The sequence below is a fragment of the Hyperolius riggenbachi genome, chromosome 2 (genome assembly GCF_040937935.1).
Source record: "Hyperolius riggenbachi isolate aHypRig1 chromosome 2, aHypRig1.pri, whole genome shotgun sequence".
Lineage (NCBI taxonomy): Eukaryota > Metazoa > Chordata > Amphibia > Anura > Hyperoliidae > Hyperolius > Hyperolius riggenbachi.
Window position 1 is genome coordinate 127,110,131 of NC_090647.1, and position 23,051 is coordinate 127,133,181.

The following is a 23,051-nucleotide window of genomic DNA, read 5'->3' on the forward strand; positions in this document are numbered from 1 at the left end:
ATTTCCTGCTTTCATGGAAGCATACCTATTGTAAACATCTTGAGAGAGATCAAATTATAGTGCTGATTAGTCACAGATGAGGGGGAATTAGACAGGCTAAACTCTCTAAATACACACAGGGTGCATTTCTCTGTTTCCCTTCTGTCCTGTGCAAGAGTTCAGGTCCACTTTAAGCTTCAGTACCCATCACTTTGCCTGATACAATACACATGAGGGATAGAAACCTATGACAGCAGACTAATCCAGCCCAGGTCTTCAGGATACGTATGTACTGGTAACTGGCTGAAGCATTGTAAATTGGTCCATAATGTAGTCAAAATATTTCCAATGGATTTTCTCCCCTATTTTGCAGTCACCTCTTTATACAAAGGCCCTTTTCCAAGCTTTTCATTTACTATGCTAATGAATTCAGGTTCCAGGCTGATAAGGCAAAGAATGCATAGTGAGGGAGAAAAAAAACTGCATTTGGGTCTTGGCATGGGTCTTGGCAGGCCTCACCATGGTGCTCAACCTGACAGAAGGCGCTGCTATTCATCCCACTGTTCCCAGAGCACTAACTGCCTGCAAGGTACTAGTCCCAAGACAATCTTATCTGAAACAATGTTGTCCCTTGAAAGATAAAAAGGTTAACTTGCTTACAGCAAGTGGTTTGTTCGGCTGCTCCCCATCCAGTGCTGCATCCTTGTACTTCTAAAAGGAGTGACCTGCGGGTTTCCTGAAACAAAGGCGAGATTCTCTAGCTCTTGTAGATGGGGCCAAGTGCTTCCTCTTTTATATGGAGCATGCCAGGGAGGCTTGAATTCACCTGCGGTGGTCCGATTCCGCTCCAGAGCTCTGTGAAAGCCCAGGACCAATTGCGGAGGCTGGGAGAGAACAGGAGAGTTTATACACTTGGATAGGCCAGAACTTATATCCATTTCTAATCTCATTCCAGTCTTGTTCAAGAATTCCCAGCTCAAGTATGAACAAATGTTTAATAGCGCAGATTAATCCCCCTCCCTCATCAGTGGGCTGGCTGTTTCAACCTAACACAACACCTGTAGGGCTGAAGGCACATCGACATTAGCTCTGCAATATTTAAAGAAGCCTCTTCACCTGGATTGGTTCGCTTTTCCCGTAAGTAACCCTGTAATGTTTTAGGGTCAAAATCTGTATATTTGTGAGGTGGACTCATGATTTATTTAGTAACAGAACTGGCAAACCTCTTCAGTAGATCTGTTTTTGGTTTCACTTGTGATTACTGGAATGTGTTAAAAAAACAAAACCTTTTAGGCCCTCTGCACACGCAGCACATCCTGGTACTCTCCCCCGTGGTGCGACACCATGCGACAAAAGTAGTCTGGCTAACACAGAAGCTGCAGCACGGTAGTGAGCAGCGCACAACTCTGTGGGTGTCAATGGCACTGAAAACAATCTTTATAGATTGTTATGGTAGCAGTGCGTATGTACATATCTGGGAAATCCTGTGATGCACTTCCTGTCTGGGAGTGTGCACGTGATTAAGGGGTCAGATGTTTCTGACGTCATTGGCTAACATGTTTGGGGGGGGGGGGGCACTCAGTTTCCCTGTTGGCGCAGTCTATACCTGCAATTGTGCGACGCAGTAGGCTCTTTTGCCACTTGCAAATCGCACTGCATCATACAGTATGTGGAACAACCAGGGACAAGCTAAACCATTGAATCTGAAGAATTCGTCCTTAATGGTACTTTCCTGGAATCCTATATTCTTATTTTGGTTTTAAGGGTGAAAAATCTAGATGTTAAAGCCTCGCACACAAGTACGAGGCATTTTCACCCAGCAGGGATTGTGACTAATTCCCTTGGAGCACGCAGGCCTGAGGTTGTACAGACCTGTTGCTACCCTGCAGGCTATTGATGCGTTCTTTTACTATGCGGAGGGCAATAGGGTTTCGGGCAATATTACCTGCTCCTGTTCAGCCAAATGCTTCAGAACTCATTGGACGGATCATCTGTTTTATCATACAATGATGTACCACTGCAACAACATACATGGGGTCTTATTCACTCTACACAAGTGTTCTTGTCCTCTCTAAATGTATCAGAAAGTATTGCAGTGCCTGCTGGCTGTGGAACAGGCAAGGCAGGCATGAAGGAATGATAAGGTGAGGAGAGGTTAATGATGGAATTTCATTGTAGTGCTCTGCATGTTTTACTACTGAAGACAAGTCCATTCCTAAGCTTTTCTCTCCCCCCCCCCCCCCCCCCCCATCTCTCTGGACAGCTTTTTTTTGTAGATGAATAAGAGGTATATAAGTAAAGTGAATGTTTCTATAATTATGGCAAAGCCTTCAGCTGTAACTCCATGAATTATTGATTAAAGTGAAGTATATGTTATCCTCCATGCAGGCCAAAAAAGAATGGGTGGGGTAATGTGGTGAGATGACTCGCCTCACTAAGGCCACATACACACATCAGACTATAGTCTTTTGAAAATGAAAGATCACAAACCAATTTTACCCCCTTCCATGTAGTATAAGAGCCATACTCTACACAGTCTATTCTATGGAGCTGCACTCCACATCAGACAGAAATCTTTGCAAGATGCTGCACACACAGATGCTGTACAGACACAAAAGATCAGTATCTGCAAAAGATCTGTTGTGCAAAAGATCCGTTCCTGCAAAATGCATTCATAGTCTATGAGATCTGCAGATCATCATACACACCTTGTTTAACAGACATTCATCTGCAGATCTGACAATCTGCAGATCTGAAGATCCATCCTGGTGGATTTGATCTGCAGATGAATGTCTGTTAAACAAGGTGTGTATGAGATCTGCAGATATCATAGACTATGAATGCATTTTGCAGGGATTGATCTTTTGCAGATACTGATCTGTTGAATGTGTACAGCATCTTTGTGTGCAGCATCTTGCAAAGATTTCTATCTGATATGGAGTTCGGCTCAATAGAATAGACTGTGCAGGTATGGCTCTCATACTACATGAAGGGTGGTAAGATTGGTCTGTGATCTTTCATTTTCCAAAGACTATGGTCTGATGTGTGTATGCACCCTAAGGGCCTTCTTCACTGCAAAATGCAAATGCAAGTACGAACACAGTAATTGCAGTATGTTTTCTTTTTACAAAAATAGATGTAAATTTCTGTTTTTCTTTTGTTTTGCCTTTCCCCATTTACCGGCCTACATCTCTGGAACTACAGATCCTGTTTGACATGCAGTTTTTATTGATGGCATGTTTTGATTATAAATATCTGACATGATTGACAGCTCTGAGGTTAGATATACTGTAGATCCCAACATTCTGAGATCAGGAAGAGCAACTTGCAGGATTCACGAGAAAAAGACAAATCTTCACTCTTCCAATGACAACGTTCCTTTCTTTAATTTGTGATCTTTTGAAGAATGAGCCAGCCCTGGGTGTAAAATTAGCACAAGGTTACCACTTTTTAGAATGTAAAAACGATTTATACGGAGTTGTACATGAGGCCAAGAAGAGGAGGAGGGGGGGGGGGGGGGGGGCAGGGAGATTTGCTTCCAAAAGAGGGGCTGTCACTGAAAAATAAAAATAAAACAGTTTCCAAGTAAAAACTCAAATACATATATGCTATATGTGTAATTTGTTTTTTCTGCTTTGCTATTTAAACTGTAAACTGTCATAAACCTGTGGTCAGTGGAGTGTCTTACTTTAGAAATGACACTTCCTTTTTAACGTTTTCCTATGTACAGTCAGCCACACCTCTTGTTATCTGTGCACTGATCAAAGTAAGTGTATGCACTGCATCTGTTAACATTGCACCCCCCACACCACCACCCACCACAGAGACCAAACAGTTCAATGTGTTTTAGTGGAAGTTTTCAGTCTCCGAAGTGGAAGCATTGAGTACACTGCAGCTATTGAATCTGCCTTTGTTTGGCTATTTCCACCTGTTGCAATCTTATTCTGAAAGCATGTTGGTGCCTCGTGTACTCAGCTCACTGGGCGTTCAGATGCTGTTTTAGATTGAATTTTTCAGTTATACCATACTGTTCTGTAACTGATCAGGGCAAGGCCTATGACCTTTTTATATTGCGCTTTTCTCCTGGTGGAATTTTTTTTTTCTCCCCCACGGAAAACACAGAGCCATTGGTTTTGAACGCTGATCTTAACCACTTGAGGACTGCAGGGCTAAACCCCCCTAGTGACCAGGCCATTTTTAGCAAAATTGGCCACTGCAGCTTTAAGGCCAAGCTGCAGGGCCGCACAACTCAGCACAGAAGTGATTCCCCCCCCCCCCCTTTCTCTCCACCAACAGAGCTCTCTGTTGGTGGGGTCTGATCGCTCCCCCCATGTTTATTTTTTTTTTAAATAAATATTGGTTTTTTTTTTTTTTTTTCTATAAAACCCCTGTTTCTTTAAGTTTCTTCCCTCCCTCCCTCCCCACAGCCAGCCAATTATGGCGATCGGCTGTCATAGGCTTCTGCCTATGAGAGCCGATTGCTCTCTTGTCCCCCATGGGGGACAGCCGTGTCACGCAGCGCTGCACCTAGTAAATAGACGGCGTGATCGCCGTTTAACAGTCTCCAGAGCGGCAATAGCCGCTCGGAGACTGAAGGCGGGGCGGAGCTCCGCCCTCCGAGCATGAGATGCGCGCGCACCATGCGCGCGATCTCATGCAAAACAGAGCCCCAGGACTTTACTCCAATTGGCGTTAGGCGGTCCTGGGGCTGCCGCCGCGGCCACGCCCACTGGCGTGACGCGGGCGGCAGAAGGTTAAACTGAAATGTTCTTCATAAAATCTTAACTGTTGCCTCTACTGGAGCAAATGTAATCTTAAATGGAATAAAAACTATGTGTAGATGTGCAGCTAGTATCATTCGTGTAGTTGTGGAAATGCTTTAAATAATTAATGAAAAACATTCATGGCATTTAACGTCCTCTTAATGTGCATACACAGAGAAAAAATACATGCCTGTAATGCAGTTTTCGAAGGTAGCTGACTATTTTTTTTTTTTTTTTTTTTTTTTTTTTTTTTTTTTTTGTATAGCCATCCTGGGCATCTTGCAAAGTTTTTTTTTTTTTTTTGTTTTTTTTTTTGTTTTGTTTTTTTTTGTTTTTTTTTGTTTTTTTTTTGTTTACTTTCTAGGGCTTTGTACACCCGTCCGAGGGCAGTTGCCTGCAAGGTATCGGCACTCAATTCCGCCGATAACAGTTTGGCGCAGGGTACTGTACAGATGCTTTGTTGGCCTTCCTGCTAGCAACATGTTCTGTCTGTTCTATGGAGTGGGAAGGAAGGTCGACAGCTCAGTGGTTAACAGAGCAGCATGAGCAGGTGGGAGAGTTGGACAAGAAGGCCCTGGGTTCAGCAGAGACAGTCTACCAGTTTGATTTCTTACCTACACATTGAGAGGGGGAGGGGGGGGGTCAGTAACTGCTGCTCATGTGCTAGGTTCTTGACAGAGGCTGCCCTGACTGGCATGTGTGCAAGGCTTTAGACTACCCATAGATTGACACTGCATGATTGGACTGGAAAACATTTCTTGCCCAATCAGAAATTTAGTGGAAGGCGATGATTGATTCTCTAGAATATAGGCCTAGAACGTGATGATTCTCAGGTAAATGTCTACTGATATCTAAATTAAATGTTCTCTAATTGTCATCCGGGACAACCTGAGATCCGGTCCCGCCCAGGATATGTGGAAACACAAATCCAAGAAGGTTAAAAGCACCCGCCCACCCTCCATCCTCAGTTCATCTGTGTTTCCACCACGGAAACACCTAAGAAGCAAAGCTCCCGTTTTTTTTTTTTTTATTTATTTTTTTTGTGGTACTCACCAGAGGGTGAGTTTGAGGTAGACAGGAGGCACAGGCAGTTGGTGCGGATAACAGGAGCAACGCGGACTGCAGACCTCCTTTTCCTTGAGCAGTGTTCGGCTTCTGTGTGGTGTATAGCCGTTACACCGCGCCTCCTCCATCAGACGCCGGCTCTGCAAGGCGCATCCGAGCAGCTGATTAACGCCGGAAGTGAGTCAGAGGTCGCGTGACCGGCTGACGTCAGGGGGGCGTGGAGGAGGAACTTTGGAGAGCCAGGAAGTGAAACAGCGTGCTCCTGGCGTCTCCGATCAGACCTGCAAGCGGCACAGCGGTGAGGATGTCGCAATCTTAGAGGGGAGAGCAGCCTCAGCAGCAGCGTGAATCGGAGGCGGCGGGCTCTGCTCCCAGATCCTCTTCGCAGGTCCTGCCATCAGGGTCCAGTGGGGGTAAGCCTCCAGTTGGAGGATATGTTTTCCTACTACCGCAATTACATTGATTGTATGGGATGGCATCTCAGTATCTTGTCCTTTTTTGTTTTTATTCAGACAAAATCTGAGCCTAAATCTACTACTACTACTACTACATCCAACCAGCCTAAATATAAGAGATGTAGCTTATGTAATAGTAAAATAGCCTTAGAAGCCCCGAGAAATTTGTGTCAGGCTTGTATAGATGCTATTGTGGCCTCCCAGACTTCCAATATTCTGAAAGAGGTTATGGATACAGTTAACAAGAATATGCAAGAAACCTTAGACAAATTTAAGGAGTCCTTTGTGCAGCCAGTTAATGATGATTCTCGGGTAAATGTCTACTGATATCTAAATTAAATTATCAAAAAGTCCAAGGCTGGCTAGCACACCAAAAGTAGTTTGCAGGCATATTTATTCCTTAATGCATGGGTCAACACGAGATTTGACAATTGTTTCGGGGCCACAGAGGGTCCCCTTCATCAGAAAGCGCTGACATATCTCTGCCCTTTCTGATGAAGGGGCCCATCCGTGGCCCAGAAACAATTAACAAATCTCGTGTTGACACATGCATTAAGGAATGAATACTCTTGTAAATTACTTTTGGTGTGCTAGTGGACCTTGGACTTTTTGTATTATATTGTATGTGGCTTTGCATCCTGGCTATGCACCCAACTATTTACGGTAAGGTGCGCCTCTTCCAAACCCTCTACTACATTGTATTTTAAATGACAATACACTAGCATTGTGCCCACTCGATGCTGTATGTTATGGGCCATTGATCCACTGCTAATTCAGCTGAGTTTTTTCCAACATTACTCTTTCAATTTATGAATTGCTTGAAAGTGATCATGCATTTTGGGGGGGGGGGGGGGGGGGAGGGTGATGGAGGACGGGTGTAGTTTTCTGGCAAATTTGATCTACTGTATTATGTACACAGTTTAATCTTCATAATGGGTAGCTATTATAATATACCACAACTTTGGAAAGTCAAAGTTTTTAAATGTACAAAACTGGCATATGTAAATGTTCAAAACCTTGTTCCATTGACTATATTTAACATTATATGTTCCATTTGCATGTTTTTACATTGTTGTTTTTTTTTTATTATCTGTATTTCTAGTTCCAAAGTGGGATAATCTTCTACAGATGGAGTAAGGACACAGTGTGACTGCCTCATCCTACTACTCTGCAGGGATAGAAGAAAGCCTTCAGGATGAGGCTCTTACGGAGACATTATGGTCCTCTTAAATTGGCTGCGGTGGGCATCGTCTTTATAATATTTGTCTTCATGATGCAGAAGGATGTAGGAGATGGTAGTAAAGATGATCCATGGTTAAAGAACATTGTGGAGCGGAAAGATCAAATGCTGGATATGATGATGGGGGCCGTGAACAATTTAAGGGACTCCATGCCAAAGCTTCAGATCAATGCCCCAGTGCAGCAGTCAGAAACTGGGCTAAAAGAGAAGTCTTGCTTGCCTGGATATTATACCCCAGCAGAGCTGAAAATGTCCATGGAAAGACCGCCACAAGATCCAAACAGCCCAGGTGCTGATGGTAAAGCTTTTAAAAAGGAACAATGGTCGACAGAGGAGACCAAAGAGAAGGAAAATGGCTTCACCAAACATTGCTTCAATGCATTTGCCAGTGACAGAATCTCCCTCCACAGGTCTCTAGGACCAGATACACGACCACCAGAGTAAGTATCATAATTTACAAGCGCGTTAAATCTCCAGTTCCAGCAAATTTTTAACCACTTTATCCACCACTACAGTATATCTGCGTCCTCTGTGACTTCATCTAAGCCACAAGGGCGTAGATATATATACGTCTTGTTGCAGAAGCAGTGCTGTGCAGGATTGGGCTTGCTTCTTTGCACACTTCCGGCACTATCTGATGCAGCACGAATTGGTGAACGGGAATATAAGTTCCTGAGCTAATGAGATTGAGTTTTACCATTAAAAATACTTTTGTTTTCTCAGTTCATAGTGAAAAATACACTCTGTAGCATTATTTCAGAATCAAATATCTTCACTATAAATTGCGACAGGAACGTAATCTGAGTTTTGTGATAAACAGTAAAAATAGCCAAACAAAATTTGTTTATCTAGTCGCACTTTTTAATTTTTAAACTAGAATTCTATTTTTTTCCCTTATTTTCCTATTAAAATTCATAGAGAACAAAATTGTTTAAGGGGAAAAAAATGGCATACAATGAAAGCCTAGTTTGTCTTGAAAAACAAACAATATATATTTCATTTCTGTCACATAAGTAGGGATAAAGTTATTGCTAATAAGGATATAGCTAAACTGTCAATACTGCTGTGGTCCATAAGTGGGAAACAAGGTCTGGATGCAAAGTGGTTAATGTGTCTTTATGAGCTTGCTATCTGCTCCTAATCTCCTCCTGTGAGACCTACAGTTTCCTGTTTACTCCCAGTCAGTTTTAAATGGTTCCCTTCCCAATGACCATGGCATGTGAAAGGCCATAGTGTGGGCCTCTTTTACACTACATGCAATTCTGCTTCCAGTTTTGATGTGATTTTACACGCCATTCCAATTTTGATGGGATTAAATTCCTGCATGCTGTATTTTTCTCTCTGTTACTAGCATCCAGGGAAAATTGATTTGCGATTTACAGTATAATGCTGGGTACACACGGTGCGTTTTTTTCCGTCAATTTTCCGTCCGATTGATATCCGATTTGTTTCTGGTATCTTCCTTATCCATTTCTATTCACTTCTATGAGAACGCGATTAGAAAAATGATCGAAAATAAGATTGGACATGTCCGTAATTATCTATCTGACACAAAATTGTATGGTGTGTACCTTGCATAAAAGAAGCCTAACACTTAAAATTAGGGCCTTTAAATACATTACACTTTTTCAGTCTGTATCTTCTTGCTAATCCTTCTTGACCCTCTTCTGCAGATCCCTGTGGGAGATTTCAGTCGATGGACTTACTGGATATGCAGAAAGCTACAAAGTGATACAGGAGCATTTTTTAAAGCTTCTTGAGTCCAAAACCATGCCAGTTTCTAGGGCCGTGCGGCTCGTGCCGTAATGGAGGGGGGAGCCGCAGCCGCGGGGAAGGCAGCCCGACCCCCTCCCTTCCTCTCCCCGGGCCGCCCTCCATGCTCCCCCCCCCCCCCCCCCCCCTCCATGCTCCCCCCTCGGAGTGCAGAGTTAGCGCGCAGGGAAGCGCTGTACACAACTACTCACCTCCCTGGTTCCAATCGCCACTCACTCGCCGCTGATCTTCCCCTCTCTGCATAGATGCTGATACACACGCTGCTTCCTGCTAAACAGGAAGCAGCGTGTGTATCAGCATCTATGCAGAGCAGGAGGAGACGGGCAGCGATTGGAACCTGGGAGGTGAGTTCTGCTTTGTGCTTCCCTGCATGTTCACTCTGCAGTCTGAGGGGGAAGCATGGAGGGCGGCCCGGGGAGAGGAAGGGGAGGCCGGGCTGCCCTCCCTCCAGCTGCGGCTCCCCCCTCTATTATGGGGGGGCACCTACCTAACCTATACTGGGGGGCACCTACCTAATCTAACCTATACTGGGGGGCACCTACCTAATCTAACCTATACTGGGGGGCACCTACCTAATCTAACCTATACTGGGGGGCACCTACCTAATCTAACCTATACTGGGGGGCAGCTACCTAACCTATACTGGGGAGCACCTACCTAATCTAACCTATACTGCGGGGCAGCTACCTAATCTAACCTTTACTGGAGAGGGTAGCTACCTAATCTAATCTATACTGGAGGGGCACCTACCTATCTAACCTATACTGGGGGGCAGCTATCTATCTAACCTATACTGGGGGCACTTACTTATTTAACCTGTATTGGGGGCACCTACCTACCTAGCTAGCCTATACAGGTGGCACCTATACTGGCTATCTGTATTGGAGGCACCTACCTAACTAACCTATACTGGTGGCAACTATACTGGCTACCTATATTGGAGACACCTACCTATCTAACCTATGCTGGGGGCAACTATTCTGGCTACCTATATTAGAGGCACCTACCTAGCTAACCTGTACTGGGGCACCTACCTATCTAACTTTATACCGGGGATGCCTGCCTATCTAACCCATACTGGGGCAACTATACTGGCTACCTATGCTGGAGGCACCTACCTGGCTAACCTATACTGGGGCAACTATACTGGCTCACCTATGCCTGGCTACCTATTCTGGGGGGACCCATAGCTGGCTTACCTATACTGGGGTACCTATTCTTGGCTACCTATACTGGGGGGACCTATACTGAGTGCAACTAGACCTGGCTAACCTATACTGCGGACACCCATACCTTGCTCTGCTCAATTTTTACACCCTCGCCCCGGGTGCATTTTAGGCTAGAAACTACACTGTCCAAAACACTGACATTCTAACTACATGGGTCCAGAAATGGTTTTAGCACATCTGCTCTTGTCTCTCTCCACACTGTTATTTCTGGATTTGGTTCTCCTTTCGGTGCCTAGAGATGTTAGACATCTTCAGGCATATTCAGTAGATTTCTAGAGGCTTAAAACAAGAAATTCTTGAAGGATGTTCATAGCATAAATGACTGGCCCTCTCAAATTGCAGCACTAGATACTCAGGTTCAGATTCCAGCACAGGACACTAATTGCCAGTTGCTTAAAACTCAACCCCAGTTCATCGGTATGGATTTTTTCCTTGTAAAGGTGTATAGAGGTGATGCCAATACTCCCACAATTTTAACACTTAATGCTGCAGTGACTTTCCCCTTGTTACCCTGCCATGCACTCCATGGCTGTTCTGTGGTTTCTCCTTATGGTGGACTTGTGAACATCAACATTTGCCAATGTGAGACAAGCCTTCAGTTGCTACTTTGGTTGCGTACCTATAATATAGCCAGCCGGGAGATTTCAGCGCAGGGGAAAGCTGATAAACGGCTTACCTCACTCCCGCACAAGTCCTGGCAGCGTTAATTCCAATCACCTCCTCACCCCCCCCCCCCACCCCCCCACAATGGATAGTGGGAGAAAGGGGAAAGATGTGATTCGGTTTTTAGCTATTGCTGGTGGCCGAATTAGTGTTCTTGTAGTGATTTGTGCTCTGTCTTCTGACGGCGCTGAGTGCTGCTGCAGCTGTAATTCCTATTACCTTCTACGGTGGCGCCGGCTGCACCCAAATCTCCTGCGCTATTTTTACATGGGAAAAAAGCCCCACCGTTAAAATAGGTATTATTCCCCCCCCCCCCCCAGCGCTGAATGTGAAAATTACTTGCGTCCATAAGGTGTCAACAACCCTGGGGCTGTAGTGTTTAAAAACCTATCCCTTTTTGCCTGGTTGTTGAGCAGTCCTTGTGAGTAGTGGTTAAAAACCTATCCCTTTTTGCCTGGTTGTTGAGCAGTCCTTGTTAGTCATACATAAGTGAGGAGTGTGCAGCTAGTGGAGTCACTGGCATCAGGATGGCTGATCAGCTCACTTCTTCTTTGGTCTGTGAATTGGTTGGTGAAGCAGGTGTTCTGCACAAAAAACAGGCAGGGTATCATACTTTATTTTTAATAGGAGGCAGCAATGGCACCTACTGTATTCTTCCCTTTCAAGGCTGAGTGTAATCCCAATCTCTTAAATGAACGTTTTTTTCCGTTATGGAAAGCAATCCTAATCACAGCAGAGGGTTTACTCAGCGATATGGTAACTGGGTGGAATATGTTTGCTAAGACGTCAGTTTGCAGCATAGCAGAAATTCGTAAGAGGAGGCAGGAGAGCGCATCAGCCTGAAATAAAGGTAATCGGGGCTACTAGCAGCCCTGGAACCAGCATGTCGCTGCCTCTGCTGTACTGCAGCATGGATGAAGTACAGTGACTCCTCAGACCCTCAGCCTTTCTATCTTCCCTTTTTTTCCCTTGCTCTTCCTGTTCTTGGCATATTAAACAGAAGTCCGTGGAGCATAGCTTTACATCACAGCCTGCTATAAAACGGAGCGCTCTGGCCTTCATTTGGATCAGCACAGTTCCATGCTACACTGGGTCGTCAGAGCGCAGCTAACAATTGTCGTATCTGTGGGAGCCTTTCTGCCGTAGCTTAAAGATTTGGGAAAGCTCATATTCCACAGCGGGTGTCTGTGCTCGCCTTGGCAGGTGTGTCTGCCACAATGGAGGAGAAAGTAAGTTCCCCACCGTTGCAAGAATGCTTTTCAATAAAGCAAATGAAAGAATAAAGAGCCTAAACCAATTTAATTTGACGTGAGGAACCCTCATCCCCCCCCCCTTCTTTTAGCAACTTCCCTTTTTTTAAAAAAAAACTAGAGGGAAAAATTTCCAAACTGTAACAGCTGTCTCCATAGCCAGTCAGCAGGCAGAATAAAAGGAGCATCATTGTTCCCCTTGAAGGCAGCAGGAGAACCTGAGCTCTGGTGTGGAACATTTCCCTTGTTTGATGTAGGGCTGAGGTATGTGGCCTGTAAAAGAACCATTCACCCTAGTGTTGAAAAGCTGGACACTAAGACTGTGCAGCGCTGCGGCCCCTGCATATTGCTTTCTGAATGAATGCTGGAGGTTATGCCCGTCATTTCCTAACTCATGACAAGATAACGTGGCAATTAAAGATAATTGCATTTACAGAATCAAAGCAATGTAGAACAGTGTACTGAAACTACGAACAACCAGATAGGAAACCTGAGGTGAGAGGCAATGGAAACTAATATATATTTTTATTTCCGTTTAAACAATGCATGGTGTTTAGCTGACCTGCTGATCCACTGCCTCTGCCCGGCACACAGCATGCAATTTCCAGGGGCGAATCGATTATTTCTACAGGTCCGATCTGATTTCCGTTTTTTTTTTTTTTTTTTTTTTTTCTGAACACTTTTTTTTTTCCTATCACTTTTATACGAAATCTGTACAGAACTGTGGCACTTATTATTCTGGTGCTGTTTTTGCTTTGGCGTTAGAACATTTTTAAAGACGTGCAAGAGAGATGTACAGTAGGAGTGACACTGCCCAGCAATAGTAGACCTGTGTCTGTTTTCCAGATTCACAACAGATTTCTTGCCTGGCTGTTTTGCCAGTGCTAATTCTCTGCTTCTAATATCCGAAAAAACTATCAGAAATCAGATTGGACCTGTCGGGATTAATCACTTTGACCTGTCTGGCTGGAAATTGCGTGGTGTGTATCTGGCATAATACTTTTAGCCATAGGCCTTTATCAAGCATGCAGATCAGATGTTCTGACTCAAGTCCAACTAGATTAGTGGCAGGCTTGTTTCAGGTGTGGGATTCATATGCTACGGACCAGAAAGACTAGCAGGACTGCCTGGCAACTGGTATTGTTTAAAAGGAAATACATATAGCTGTATCCATATGTCTCTCTCCTTGGGTTACTTTTAATGCTTATATATATTTCTATTCTAAAGCCTCCACTGCCCGCTCACAGTGTCCCCATTCCAGCACTGTCCCCAGTTTGAATTTTCCACCTCCGGGAGCCCTCTGAAGCACTAGTGTCCCCGAGTGCATCCAAAGATGGGCACCCTTTTGTAATATGCGTGTGTGGTACAAAGCTGCAGAATTATGATGCAGAATATCAATTTTTTTTTTCTCTGCTCGAAAAATGCATCGGGTTTGAACTAGCCCATTGATCACAGTCAGTTTTTCTGTGCAGGAAATGAGCATGAAAACAGGCAAGTGTGCTGAAACGCAAACTCGTAACCTGCACCATTTCTGAGCGATTAGCGCTTCAATGTTAAAGATAGGAGCGCTTGAAAATCGCCCAAAAGCGATGGGCTGTTCACAATAATCAGCGTTTTTCCAGCGCTTTTACTCAGTAAATATAGCAGATTAGTCACAAGACAGAGCAGATTACCCATAAAACACATCTGTTTCCTGGCTAGCAGCCAACTCCTGGCTAGCGGCCATCTCCTGTAAAACGCTGAAAAACGCTATCCCATACAGTGAAAAAACGCTCAAAATATTGAGAAAAACGCCAGAAAACGCTTCAGCGTTTGCTTTTGTGTTTAGCGATTTGTAGTGTGAACATTGCCTAACACTTGTGCTTTGGCCCTCTAAATTACCAGGGACTGATTTTGTGCCTCACAGACATTAAGATGCAAATAAAATTTGCAACAGCTTAAAGGGGCACTATTGCTAATTTCATGTTTTTTTAGACCCTTTAACATACATATGTCTTGTTGGAGTAATGTTATTGCACAGTATATAGTCTAATATAAATGTAATTGTTCACTGCCAATAATGATTTATAGCCAGGCAGTCACGTCAGTAGCTTTAGCTTTCCGACGCCAATGCAGACTATTCCGTTGTACAGTAGGGAGACATTTGTTATTGGTGGTAGAGCTGCCGTAATTTGCCTCCCCTCTGGCCAACTCATTTAACTTGTTCCACCTTGTAACTGCACTAACGTGCAGTTACTCTGCACACAGCAGCCGCCGGAAAGTGTAGGACGCAGCCTACTCCGTACAGCGCTGGCTGTGTGCGCTGCGTGTTGATACGCTGTCCGGCCACCAAGGACCCCTTTCGCTAAGCTGGAAATGAAACTGACACCTATTGTTGTCCGTTTCTATGGCAACCCGACCAGCTTTTGAACTGCGCAGTCCTTGGCGGCCGGACAGCGTATCAACACAGCGCAAACAGCCAGCGCTGTATGGAGGAGACTGCATCCTACTCTTTACGGCGGCTGCTGTGAGCAGAGTAACTGCACGTTAGTGCAGTTACAAGGTGGAACAAGGTAAATGAGCTGGCCAGAGGGGAGGCAAATAACGGCAGCTCTACCACCAATAACAGATGCCTCCCTACTGTACAACGGAATAGTCTGCATTGGCGTCGGAAAGCTAAAGCTACTGACGTGACTGTCTGGCTATAAATCATTATTGGCAGTGAACAATTACATTTATATTAGACTATATACTGTGCAATAACATTACTCCAACAAGACATATGTATGTTAAAGGGTCTAATGAAGATTAAATTAGCAATAGTACCCCTTTAAGGCAGGGAATGCGAGAAACTGTACAGAACTGTGGCACTTATTATTCTGGTGCTGTTTTTGCTTTGGCGTTAGAACATTTTTAAAGACGTGCAAGAGAGATGTACAGTAGGAGTGACACTGCCCAGCAATAGTAGACCTGTGTCTGTTTTCCAGATTCACAACAGATTTCTTGCCTGGCTGTTTTGCCAGTGCTAATTCTCTGCTTCTAATAATTTGTGAAAGGCTAATCAGATCAGGCTATCTGTTTACTCGTTCCAGGCAAGGGACTCTGATACAAATGAAACCAAAAGATCAGGATGGCAGCCAGGTCGTTGGAATATTATGAGTAGAATTCTTACTACAAGTTTCCTGCGCAGAGAAATTAGAATGTGTGGTCACCCTGCTGCCCTCTTTCCTCCATGTTTGCCATGCACCCAACTGCTGCTAGATCTCACCTCCATTAGGGCTGGTTCACAAGGCTGGTTGATGCGTTTTGTGATGGTTTTGCGTCATTTAAAGGGGATCTACTGCCGTTCCATACAAATAAATGTAGATGTTTTTAAATGACAATGACAACAGTTGGCCTTAGTATAAAGGTCACAGTTGATCCCATTTAATCTTGGATGCTAGTGTCCCCCTAGGGCAGTGATGGCTAACCTTTGCACTCCAGCTGTGGCGGAACTACAAGTCCCGTGAGGCATTGTAATACTCTGACAGCTCTAAGCATAACTCAGGGAGGCAGAAGCATGATGGGATTTGTAGTTTTCACAGCTGGAGCGCCACGGTTAGGGGCTCAAAATGCAGGGCTGCAACAGAACAATGCCAAATGCTTTTATGGGCAGTAGAGGAAACAATTTGGCATCAGCTAAATGAGCCGCTGCCAGCCGTCCGTCTGAACCAGGCCCTACTCACACAAACCTATACACTTTGTTTGCTAGCATCTAGGGTGCTGTATTTATAGTATGATGATTTTTAGTTTATAGTTTTAAAAATTTACATTTGGATGCCTTCATTCCTAGTCCATTCCTACATACAAGGAGGTGAAAAATATGTCCCAAGTGCCATCCACAAGGTGTAACATGCCATTGTTTGCGATCTTGCCTCTTAATGCTGTGGGCACATCAGGGGCATGATTACAAATCTTGGGGCTCCCCAGCAAAACTTTGGGGCACTCTTAGGGCCCTTTTCCACTAGTGGCGATTGCGATGCTAAATCGCAAAACGCTAGTGATTTTAAAATCGCTACAGTTTTCTTTTTAACATAGGAATCGCAGTAGGTAATTTCCACTACCGTGATTCGTTTTTTACTCTCGCGTGATTGCGCCAATCGTTTTTTTTTTTTTTTTTTTTTCCCCTTTGCTGTGCATTGCATAGCAAAATCGAAATTGCTGGGAAATCGCCCGGAAATTTTGTACTTTGCTGAATCTCAATCGCTGGCGTTTAGCGCGAACGCTAGCGATTGCTTAGTGGAAAAGGGCCCTTGATGTTCAAGGGTCATAAAACAAGTGATGCTATCAGGATCTTCACCCCCACAACATGTGTAGCCACAAAAACACCTTGTCTGGAGTTTCAGAGAAAGGAAAATTCAGTAGTTGGGGCCTTCCCACACCTCTGGGCCACCTGAAGTAACAGGTGCTGCCCCCCCCCCAAAGTTACGCCCCTGGGGCACATAATGACCTTGTCATTAATATGATTTTGCTTTTCCCCCCAGGTGTATTGAGCAGAAATTTAAGAGATGTCCTCCACTTCCAACCACCAGTGTCATCATTGTGTTCCATAATGAAGCCTGGACGACACTTCTCCGCACAGTGTACAGTGTTCTACACACCTCACCTGCAATCCTGCTGAAGGAGATCATCCTGGTAGACGATGCTAGCGTAGACAGTAAGTCGTGTCATCCTTGATGGCGACATCTACTCTACTAACCTATTTGTGTTCAACTTTATGGGCATCGTTTTCAACACACAATTTTTGCTATATGTAAATCCTTTATGCATAGTCGAGCTTGGTGGCTTCAGTGGGAGTGCAATTTGAAGTCTTGTGGGCAAAAGGGTCACACACACACACACACACACACACACACACACACACACACACACACACACACACACACACACACACACACACACACACACACACACACACACACACACACACACACACACACACACACACACACACACACACACACACACACACACACACACACACACACACACACACACACACACACACACAACCTTAAGCTATCTTTACACTTTTAATGTTGCCCACAGGGATTGAGACTCAATGCCTTAATCAACAATATAGGGTCAATTGCTGAAAAGACATTGCTAACTTGAGTAGGGTGACTAGTCTTGCTATGGAGGAAGAAGGAAGGACGTGTCACATGACTGAGCAGCTTCTGGTAATAGGGGTGAGGGGGGAAACGATGCCATCAGTGTTCGATCAAATGTCCTTGCTGCTAAAGACCTGAAGTGTTGGATCTTTAGGCAATATCAAGGGCTCCTAATCAATATCAAGGGCTAAATTCTTGGCTGAGATGGTCCTTTACGGCTGCCTCGGCTGAGTGTCATCTAGCATATGTACCTGGCTTACAAGTGTCTGTGCACATGTAATTGTGCATTGTACTGCAGACATGTTACTGAGCTAAAATCTGCCTGAAGTTTTCATTTGTGGCATGGTTCCAATTAACAAAAATTGGATGATAGAAATAGCCATCCATAGACTTCAATGCATTTAATAAAATTATTGGAATTAGTGTTCGTTCCATCAGACAGAAATTTTTGAACAATGAATTGGCCTATTTGAGATGAAGCTTTATTTATTTTTATTTATTTAGGTAATTCTATAGCGCCGACATTATGCAGAGCTGTACAGAGTATATATTGTCTTGTCACTAACTGTCCCTCAGAGGGGCTCACAATCTAGTCCCTACCATAGTCCTATGTCTAAGTATGTATCATGTAGTGCAAATATCACAGTTTAGGGCCAATTTAGGAGGAAGACTATTAACTTTTTTTGGGATGTGGGAGGAAACTGGAGTGCCCGGCGGAAACCCACGCAAACACAGGTAGAGCAAACCAACTCCTTGCAGATGTTAACCTGGCTCGTATTCGATCCAGGGACCCAGCTCTGGCGCTTTGAGTCCGCCAGGAGAAAAGCGCGATATAAATGTTCTGTGTTTGTTTGTTCAGCTGCCAGTGGAAAAGAGGCCCTACTTGAAATTTGAAGCTGGTCACTTGTCCTATGCAGAAATGAACACATATGGAAGTTTTTGCCTCACTGTAATTTTCTCAAAAGCTTCACATTTTTGCAATGGTGAAATATTCATGAATTTATATAGTCCTAAGAAAAGGTTTTCACCAAATGCATGGAAGTCAATGGGCAAGGGAACCCACATTTTCGAGCATGTTTTTTCATATTTGCTAAATTCGTATCTTGTCAAAATCCATTACATATATTTTCTTGAAAATTGTATATGTGGTGAAAAGGTAAATTTTAATCCAAAAATGACTTGGTGAAATTGCGAGCCCATCTCTTGTCCTGACCACATCCATTCTGTAGCCTGCTCAGTCACTGTTTTTCCAAGGACAAATTTTTCATCTACGGTTTAAAATATCTTTTCAGCACTCTGCAAATGAAAAGGTACCAACAAGTAGGTGAAAAAGCATTTTCTTGCTTGTTGGTGGCTCAAATGGAATTTTTTATTAAGTGTGATAAAATATCACCTAGGAGAAAGCTTAAAATATACAGCAGCCTGATCTTGCCAGTAGCAAGCAAGAAAATACTCAGAATAAACCTATGTTTTAGTACCTTTTAAATTGCAGAGTGATGACACGGTAAGTACCAGAAGATAAAAAATTATATCCTAAGACAGGGTTAGGGAATCTATGGCTCGGGAGCCAGATGTGGCTCTTTTGATGACTACATCTGGCTCACAGACAAATCTGTAGGGGTTGATTCAAAAAGCCACACTGCTCAAGCAGCTCAGCTTAGGCCCGGTTCACACTTGCGGTGGCCCTCCGGAATCGCCGTGCCGGAGCCGCACCGCCTGCAGAACGGACGGAACGGACGCACGGCATAGCAATTAAAGCCTATGCGTCCGTTCACATGGGTCCGTTCTGCAGAACCGGAGCCGGGCCGGATCCGGACTCCGGCCTCCGTTCCAACATGCGCTATTTTTTCATCCGGCCCCTCCGGCAGCCGTATCCGGGGCGGAGCCGGACTGCACCATCCGGCCAATACAAACAAATGGGAACCGGAGGCCGCACAACACACTGGCTGAGAAATCCGGATGTTCTACCCCACTTCCTATGCGGATTGTTGCGGCGATATTGGCTGGGGACACATGGGCAAGCATTTCGGAGTGGAGCAGCACGAGCTGGAGGTGTTGGCAGGATGTTGGCAGCATGTCGGAGGTGGAGGTGAGTGCTAAACAGCAGAGGGCCTGATTCCACAGGTCCCCCTTCTGCTGACCTCCCAGACCCCAACATTTTTAATTTTTTTTTACGTTACTTTGCCAAACGGATCCGGATCGCATCCTGATTACCACCTGATGCAACCTGACCGGATCCGGATCGGATCCGGATCAGAACCGTACGGTTCCGATCCGGATCCGGTCCGGATCCGGTCAGGTCATCCGGTCCGTTTGGCAAACAACCGCTAATGTGAACCGGGCCTTAGTGTGGCAGCGCTGGGGGGCCCAGTGATTTCTAGTTACGCCCCGTCCTGCAGGATGCTTTTTTTTTGGTAGAGTAGGTACATATTTCTGCATGTCTGTTTCTTTTGACTTTATAACAGTTACTTTCTGCTGTGTCAAGAAACTGGTGGCTTTCTGGTATGGAGTAACATACTGGTGAACCATATCTGCAGTTAAATAATCGAAGTAGGACAGCAATTTACTTCCTGTAATTGACATTTTGTCTGTTGTCCCTTAAATGGTACCTCCTGCTCTACCGAAAGCTGTTTAAACTCTGCAAACAGGCACACAGGACCGGGTAATGACTGAGAGGTAATCTATGCAAATGTTTGCAGGGATTTCCGTATTGAACAAAACCATGTAGAGTAATTATTTGCATGGCTAATATGACCTGTAAAAGCAATATATGTTTATTAAAAGCAGCCAGTGCCATTTGTTTAATTTCTGGAAATATTCTATGTGTATTATTTTTTTCTTTTCTGGATGTAACTTAAGTGCAATTTAAATTAAAGTGGTGTAGAAAAACATGCTACGGATCCTCTTCTCATATAAAGTTATAATTACATGTTCAGTTTTTTTTCCAACAACTGATTCCCTGAGCCCTTGCTGTGACGCTTCCATGGCACTCGCTATCCCGGATGGAGAGTGCCATGGCGGTCGTCTTCAAAGGGGCGGGGCTATGTGACATGTCTGTGCTGAATTAGATGCATGCGTGTATAGATGCTATCTGGTTTCCTGTTTGTGCTCTGTAGATTGTAGTCCTTAGGCAAGACTCCCCTGCAGGTTGGCTCTTGCGGAGCAGTGCTTTTCAGCGCTGCTAGGTTTTGGGCGCAGCCGGCGCCTCCATAGACTACAATAGGAATCACTCCTATTGCAGCGCTCAGTGAGTAACATCGGCTCTGTCAGAAGATGGAGCCGAGGTTGCTTAAAAACATAATAATTCAGCCTCCAGCAATCGCTGGAAGCCGAATTATTTCATTCCCCCACTATCCATGGCGGCCTGGAGGGGGAATAGTAATTAAATCGGCCCGGACTTGTGCAGAAGCAGGATCAGCTATATACCGGCTGTATCCTGCGCCCAAGTCTACCGGCGCCGAATTCAAATGTACTCTGGCTCTTGAGCATGTCTCAGTGGCTGCAGCTCTTGAGTGCTTTTGACTCTGACAGGAGAAAAGCACTATACAAATGTTCGTATTATTATTATTATTATTATTATTATTATTACTAGCCGACCCAAGCCCGTTTAAAAACGGGCTCTAGGGTCTGTTTCTCACCGCCACCCGCCTCATGTACTGCGCACGCGCGCACCCGACGCACACCCGGGCGCCCGCTCACACGCCCGCCTGGCTCCCTGGCCCCGTCCCTGTCGTCCTGCCTCTGTGAGGCTGGGTCTGTGCTGCGCACATGCGCAGTAACAAAAAGCACGGTCCCAGCTACACAGGGACAGCACACGCAGGCACACAGGGGTTTTATTATAGAGGCTTAGCCTCGGTGGAGCCAGTATTTAAGTACAGCAGAGCCCACAAACAGCCTAACGTGTTGGCCTTCACCACTGTGAGTACTGCCAGCGATTTGTGCTAGTTGGTTGAGACTGCTGGTGAGTTGAGTTCCAGATAAGCGAGGCTGCATTCACATGTGTATAGTAAAGCTCAGAAACTAGGAAAACTTGTTTTGAAAATGTGCGACCTGTTGTATGTTACTGTGATATGTCTGAAACTGCGACTTTATTATCTGACAGTCAGGATATACTTTATTAAAAACCTCTAGTCGTGTATCGTAGACTTAATTGTATTTCAGCATCTTCCCCAACAATGTAAACCAATAATTTGAAATAATATGAATTGCGTCACTAGGTCAGACTCAGAAATGAGAATTTAGGAAGGACTAGTTTAATTATCTAGGGCTGTTCTGTTGATTGAAGTGATGAACCTCTGTTTGTATAGATGGCAGCAAAAAAGTCCAGATTCCTCATAGAATGAAAATCGGCATCATAGTCTTGTTATAATATATTTTGGATAAGTATATACCAGGTGGAGATATATATGCGATAGTAATGTATATGTAAAACAATGAGCGTATTTTTGATACATATGTCAAGATTGGATTATTTAAGATGCTGGTTGGATGTGCAATTTCCATATGATATTCGGTTTCTTTTGAATGCATTTGATGCTCGATAAATCTATCTTTGAGGGAAAAAGATCAGGATGTGGATTGGTAATCTTCCTCTGAGTTGAGCTTGCACTTTACTAACCTCCCTGGCAGTATGGATGAGCCTGAGACTCCCATGGACAAATAGCTGAAAACAGTATGGACGAGGTGGCTGGATAATTTATTGTTAAAGGGAACCTGAGATGGGGCCACAGCATAAAAACCTACATATCTGGGGATTCCTCCAGCCTCCTCCTGTCTGATCGCTCCCGTACCGTCCTCTTCACTTTGCCAGGGGTGTTCTGCGCCTGAGCAGTAGTACTGCGCAGGCACAGAATGCTCCCGCCGACAGGAGCGAGTCAGGGGAGCGCCCCTGGCCAGACTGCGCCTCCTGGCGGATTTTATAGGGCCAATTGTGGGCGATTGAGAAGCCAGAAGAGCATGGCGTGGGAGCAATCAGGCTGTTGGAAGCCCAAGGTATGTATGTTTTTCTATGTATTTGGCCCCATATCAGGTACTCTTTAAGGGCTCTGCCTCTGACACAGGAGACCTGGGTTCTAATCTTGTATCTTCCTGTTCAGGAAGCCAGCACCTATTTAGTAGGAGACCTTGGGCAAGACTCCCTAACACTGCTCATGTCTGAGCGCACCCTAGTGGCTGCAGCTCTAGCGCTTTGAGTCCACCAGGAGAATGCAATATAAATTGTATTTGTCTTTTTTGTCGAGTCAGTCGTCCATACAGAGTTCTGGTTTTTCACATTCAATTTTATAACATTTTCGCATGATCTAGAAACTTGCATGTGAAAATTGAATGAATGCAAACTTCAATGTGAAAAACCTGATGATTGACAGGATTTGAGGCTTTTATTATACTCCAGAATTTATACTAGACCCCTGCTTGACACCTTTTGGTAAATTACGAGCAAACATGAAAATTACCAGTTTTATACAGCAGAAAATTAAATGCTGGGGGGTTAATAAGACGATTGCT

The 23,051-nt window shown here is 44.5% G+C and overlaps 1 protein-coding gene across 1 annotated transcript in view; it reads left to right on the forward strand.

Annotated features, from left to right (window-relative positions):
* The window catches only part of GALNT6 (polypeptide N-acetylgalactosaminyltransferase 6), a 91,958-nt gene that overhangs the window by 27,064 nt on the left and 41,843 nt on the right, over positions 1–23,051 (forward strand). Inside the window, exons 2-3 of the mRNA XM_068267370.1 lie at positions 7,365–7,942; positions 16,920–17,092. Coding sequence (XP_068123471.1) covers positions 7,458–7,942; positions 16,920–17,092 — 658 coding nt within the window. The 5' untranslated portion in view covers positions 7,365–7,457. The remainder of the gene's footprint in view (positions 1–7,364; positions 7,943–16,919; positions 17,093–23,051) is intronic.